Source organism: Rattus norvegicus, chromosome 8, assembly GCF_036323735.1.
Source record: "Rattus norvegicus strain BN/NHsdMcwi chromosome 8, GRCr8, whole genome shotgun sequence".
Lineage (NCBI taxonomy): Eukaryota > Metazoa > Chordata > Mammalia > Rodentia > Muridae > Rattus > Rattus norvegicus.
Window position 1 is genome coordinate 96,727,070 of NC_086026.1, and position 6,000 is coordinate 96,733,069.

Consider the following 6,000-nt stretch of genomic DNA (forward strand, 5'->3'; position numbering starts at 1 on the left):
TAAGTCAAAACAACTAGTCGAAGGTAACTACCCTAGTAAGTCAGTGTACTCACACTGAAAGTTAGACAATGTACTCAATATCTTTCACACTGATCCTACCTAATCTTATTCAATTATCTTCATGTCTTTCAGTATGTAAAACAATACATTTGGTAGATATAGTATCCATTGTAATAGTACAGTTACATTGTAATAGTACAGGTTACATTTCTTTTTCTTCTCTTCTTTTAGTCTTTTGAGAAGGGATGTGATGTGACCGGTCTGGCCTTGCTATGTGGTCTGAAATGACCTTGGACTGTTCCTCCTTCTCTGACCTCCTAACTGCTAGAAATACAGACATGCGCCACTGCACCTGACTCTAATTGCACTTCTATAAATCAAAACATATTTGACATATATTAAGCATGCAAATACATATGAACATACATAAAATCACTATTTTGGGGGTTTGAGGGGAAAAGATAAGGATCAATAAAAATCTAGTATCTTTCAAACAGATCTGAGACTTGAATCACTTGCTTTTTATGTAGGCTGAACTGATTATCAAAAATCTTCAAGAATACTAATGAAAAAACGAGATTTGCTGTAGGCAAATGGATTTTCCATTAGCTTTGGCTTGGTGTTATTGGTATATATTTGGTTTGAATTGTGATTATTTTAGTTCAGTTACTTTGAATGGCACATATATCAATCATCCATCAGCACTAACCACTGGAAGGATTCTCACGCCAGGGACACATGCATTCAGAATTCCCCTGCAGATGCTACTTTGTACCAACTTTGTAGTTTTGTTAAACCTAGGCATAGTACTTGGCTAAATACTTGGTGCCCACTGTTTTTTTTTTTTTTACTTGATTATTTAACTTGGGTTAACTTTTAGGCTAATTACAAAATGGGGGTGGGGTGGACAAAAGAGGAGGAAAACTCGGTGTCATGTAAAACAGTGGTAAGCAAACTGATAAATGTCTGTTAAGTCCTGGACATTTTATAGGCTACCAAATATATATAAGAACTTAAAAGGATCTAAGGTTGCACACGCCAGCCCAGAAAACTAGTATTGATTAAGTCTTGAATCTAAATATGCAGATGGGGCAACATTATTATTGGATGGTAGGGTATAGAATGAAATGTTTTAGAAAATCTAAAATATACAATAAAATATAATCTTTATTTAGATTACTAAAATTTACCATATTTTTAACATTTAATACATAGCTACTAACTATATGGATAGTTTTGTGAATCTATTTCTCCCTTCAAGAAATATAGTTATGGAAAAAAAGAAAGCTGGGCTAGGACTGTAACTTAGTGGTAAAATGCTTGCCCAGCAGACACAAGAATTAATGCCATATGTGAATAAACAAACAAACAAAAAACCTGAGAATATTAACTTTACCTACCAGCACATTTTTCTCATGTGAGAGCTGCCCCCAAAAGTGAATGACTCATCCCTTCAAACACACAAATTATATGCTATTAAGCAACACTATGTAATAACCATAATTATCAATAATAATTTTTGATATTTTAATCCAAAACTAATATCCATTTTGATATTAGTTTTTAATCTAGTATTCTAATATTGAATCTACATGATGATTCTGAGGGTCATAGAACCAATATTTTAGACAATCACATAATCCTAAGCTCTATTCATTATTTCCCAACTGAAAATCCAAATTAAAAATGTGCAAATCAAATTAAACTCAAAATGCACTTTTGCTTCAAACTACCAAATTGTTTTCTTCCCTTCCTCCTAATTAACACCGAATGCTTTCAAAACTAAAACGACTACTATTTGGACAGTTCAGTATCTCCAGACAAACTTTGGTAATGTATTCACATGTCTTTTCCCCTCCCTCTCTTCACATGTCTTAATAACAAGATTGATGCACTTTTACAAATGATATGTTACTTTACCTCCACCTCTTTTTAAAGATTTTTTTATTTATTATGTATACAGTATTCTGCTTATGGGTATGTATGCTGATCTCATTACAGATGGTTATGAGCTACCATGTGGTTGCTGGGAATTGAACTCAGGACCTCTGGAAGAGCAATCAGTGCTCTTAACCTCTGAACCACCTCTCCAGCCCAACTTCCATCTCTTAACTACTGAGAGAAAGAAACTTGACAAAAAATTCTGAGTATAACACAATTTAAACAGTCAATTTTCCAGTCCTATTAGATAGAGTCAGACATAGCAGCAGTGTGATACCTGTCTTTCCAAATTCCACCCAAAGTCTCAGTTCCATTCATGTTTGAATGGAAAGATAAAAGAATAAAAAGAATAGCCACTAAACATACTCCTCAGAACTTGGATCTTGTTTAGTTTTTAAAGTGACAGAATTAAGAATTTTTCATGGGGAGAGACTAAAATGAGTGTATGAGTTGTGAAGTCCATTCAAGCAAGGCAGGTGTTTTGCAGACAAGAAGGGTTAGTCTACGTGTTCTTCCTGCTTTCACAGTAGAGCATGTTTCTAGCTAGAGATGGCAGTTAAATGCCATGGTTAAAGGCAATCACGGCTTGTCACCCCAGCTGAAAAGCTCAGTAGCCAGCACAAGGAAGTATAACATTTAATTATTCAAATAATTCAAAATCAGTTCCGATTTCACCTTATTTCTGTTAACGTGTAATTTTCTACCATGATCCTTATCTTCTGAAGTACTCTACTCATTAACATATGCTGGGGTATTGGAAATAACCTATTTTCAAACACTTTAAAGAGATATTTCCAGACCTATGAGGATAGAGATAACTAATCAGATTTGGGGAACCCAGTCTTTATCTGAATGATGTTGACCTGAAGTGATCAAACCCAAGAATGCTCTCTGACGTGCATCAATACACTGATCTATCACAAAAAGCAAATCTATAACCTAAACAACTTTTGTCATGAGCTTTTTCTAGGTTGACATAACCCCCGAATTGTGAGTCAGCCTTCCAGAGCTGGGGAAACTGATGGAAAGATGGCTAAATGATTCAGCATGCTGCAGCAAAATGAGCTGGTCATGAATTTATAATTTCTACTCCTGTTAGGTGTCTTGGCCCTGGTAGCCTCTCTTACCTGGTACTCAACGTGTAACACACGATACGGTAATCAATAAATTTTCTTAAACATTCCCTTAGGGAAGAAGAATTAATGTCTTCCCCTCAGCTAAACTTCTAGACAGAAAAGTCTTCAATGCTATGAGGCAAACTCTGTCAATGCCCAGTTGCAAGCTTCCTCAAGCTCTACTCATGGCAAAGGTTAGTGCTGGAGCTGACCGTAAGGGTGAGGATGCCATTTTCCCCAGTCACACAAGAGAAAGAAGGGCTGAAGAAAATAAAATAAAATAAGAATAAGAATAAAACAAAAAACAATAAACAAACAAAACGAGGTCAAGAGCATGAGGTGGAAATGTGAGCATGAGCAAATAGGTTTCCGAGCCAACGATGCCATTTAACGACAAGCACCATCAAAGGGCAGAGGATTCTAAGCAGGTCAAACAGAGACGGTCAATACTATTTGGGGTAGCCAGAGAGGATACTCACTGCCTAAAGCAGGTTAAAGTCTTTCCAAGCATCACTTCCCCCTCCAGCAGCAAAAGATTTACTCTAACTGCTTGAAAAACTTCAGAAATATATAGACCCCCAAATCTGAATAAAGCTTTCTCCATCCAATGACCACGTGAAAATATCATGTATTAAACATCTTCATCTAAAACTGTACCACCTTTAATAAGGAGAGGACATCCATTTTGTGACCCTACCCAGCATTTTCTGAGAACAGGACAAAGGAAGTGTGCCAAGACGTTCAGAATGAAATCGCCATTATCTGTGAAGAGGGATCTGCTCATTCAATAGCTTGGATTTATTTCAGTTCAGCTCAGTGTAGTGACATATGACACACACACACTCCCCCACACTCACACAAATCCTGAGTAGCAGCAGAGGAAAAAAAGCAGGATTTTACAATTACCCAAAATGCTCTTAAGAAATTAGTGACAAGCGTGGCCATCCATCCATCCATCAAGCAGTCTGTCTCCCCATTGTGACCCTGCAACCCCTCATTTCCCTTAATCTAACAGACGGTGTAGAAAAACACGATTAAAAGGATGTAGCCCAATTGTATACTTTTATGCAACCGTGTGTGTGTGTGTGTGTGTGTGTGTGTGTGTGTGTGTTTCCTCGTCTAAGCACTTGGAGGTCATCAGAAGGAAAAAATGGCTCGATAGACAAGGTTTCAGGGCCTACCCAAGGGGACACGTCCAAGGCCAGAGACAGGCGCTCAGCATCGAACCGATGGGGAGCCAGTTCCCAAGGCTTCAGGCAGCAGTAGTATTACAGAATGCCAAGGCCATGCCGCTGGCCTCTGAGGCCCCTATGCCATGCGCATGTCCCGCTTATATAAATGGATGCTTACAGTCCAGGTGCTTCTTCTTGGGGCCCATCACCTCATGAGTGGTGGCTTTGCAGACGGCTCTTGCTACAGCAGAGCCAGTCACGCTGTACTGAGCGGCAGCGATCCGATCCGTGAGCGTTTGGCCCGACATCTTCACCGGTCGCGTCTACCGCCTCCTCTTCTGCAGGAAATAAGAGGAGATGGTCCCGCTTTCACCCGCACCGCCTTAGTTGGAGCGCCCGGCCTTGCCTGCTCCCTCCGCTCCGCAGCTCTCTCCTCCGCCGACCCCGCCCTGGCACCGCCTCTAGGGACCAGCGACGCGCCAAGCCCAGTTGGTCTATCGCGGTCCAGGGCTGTCAGCCGGCCGCAGGATAGTCCTTGCATCGTGCCACGGTCCCACTTCCCCACACCCAGAAGCGGTCACCACATCCCAGCTTCGTCCCCTGTCAAGCAGCACTGTCCGCGCAACCCTACCCGGTGGTGCGAGACCCGGTGCGCGTCAGGGTTACTCCGGACGCCGCGCCCAGAAGCGCACACCTTTCGCTGTCCAGAGCTGCAGCGTGTCTCCCACGGCTGCCCGCAGGGCCGCGGCCACCTCCTTTCTGTCCTGGGGCTGCGGTGGCAGCAGCGACTCGTCCTCCCTCGCCCTCCATCCCCATAGCAGGGCCGCCCAGAGCCGCGGTGTACCTCACCCTTCTCGGCTAGGATTTGAGAGGGCGGACAGCTCAGGCCCCACCCGGCCGCTAGCGTGCCACGGAGCTGTCACCCGGCCGCCTCTGCCCTTCTCCGCGCCCTGGGATTATCCCTCGAATCCCCGGGCCCCGGAGCAGGGGAGGGGACCCATACGGCCCAGCGTACTCACCCCGCCCCAGGAGCACCGCAGCCCGGACGCCGCGCGGGGTAGCTGGGTGAAGGCGCGCGCCGCCCTGGAGTCCCCGGGCCGCGATGCCTACAGCTCCGGCCCGGCCCCTGTCTCAGCTCCGCGGTCCCCGCGGTCCCCGCCCGCCGCCGCCTCCGCCAGCGCCGCCGCGTCTCTCTAGCGCTCGGCGCTGCGTCCCCATCCCCGCCCCCACCTCAGCTGGAGCGCCTGCGACGAGTCAGGTGACGGCAGCCGACGAACCCGGGCCAGCCCTCTGCAGAACGCCAGCGGCCCCCTCCCCGTCGCTCCTGCTCGCCGCACCCCCCTCGGAGCCGTGGCTTTAAACGCGAGGAGGGCTGCACGCGAGCATCCCCGCGGGCGACGGCGGAGGAGGGGGTGGGACCGGAGGGGCGCCGCCGCTCTACAGCTCGCCTTCTTGCGCGCGCCCTGAGTCCCGGCGCGCACACGCTGCGTCCCCGAGCGGACCCGGTGCGCGCGCGCCGCGCACACCTGCCCGGCAGCTGCAGGCTGCGCCGGGATCGCCGCGGGCGTGGGTCTGGGTAGAGGGAGGGCTGTGAAGGCCAAGGCAAGGGCGGCGGCCTGCGCTGCCAACAGAACCCAGCCCCTTCTCCTTAGAAGCACGTCTGTGACCAGCTGGCCTGTCATGGGCCTAGATGGGCAGGGCGATTTGAAATGTCAGATTCTGAGCGACCGTTACCTGTGCGCCCTCAGCTCCTCGAGGCTGCCCAACTTGTC

At 46.3% G+C, this 6,000-nt stretch overlaps 1 protein-coding gene across 14 annotated transcripts in view; it reads right to left on the reverse strand.

Moving 5' to 3' along the window:
- The window catches only part of Snap91 (synaptosome associated protein 91), a 114,725-nt gene extending 109,031 nt beyond the window's left edge, over positions 1 to 5,694 (reverse strand). For 11 of the 14 annotated variants that reach the window (XM_063266101.1, XM_063266093.1, XM_063266100.1 and 8 more), the window contains exons 1-2: positions 5,248 to 5,694; positions 4,407 to 4,566 (exon numbers count right to left, since the gene is read on the reverse strand). In XM_063266101.1, the coding sequence (XP_063122171.1) occupies positions 4,407 to 4,536 (130 nt within the window). In that variant the 5' untranslated portion in view covers positions 4,537 to 4,566; positions 5,248 to 5,694. The remainder of the gene's footprint in view (positions 1 to 4,406; positions 4,567 to 5,247) is intronic. The other 3 variants (XM_063266102.1, XM_063266090.1, NM_031728.2) reach the window with 2 other exon arrangements.
- Positions 5,695 to 6,000: the final 306 nt, after the last annotated feature.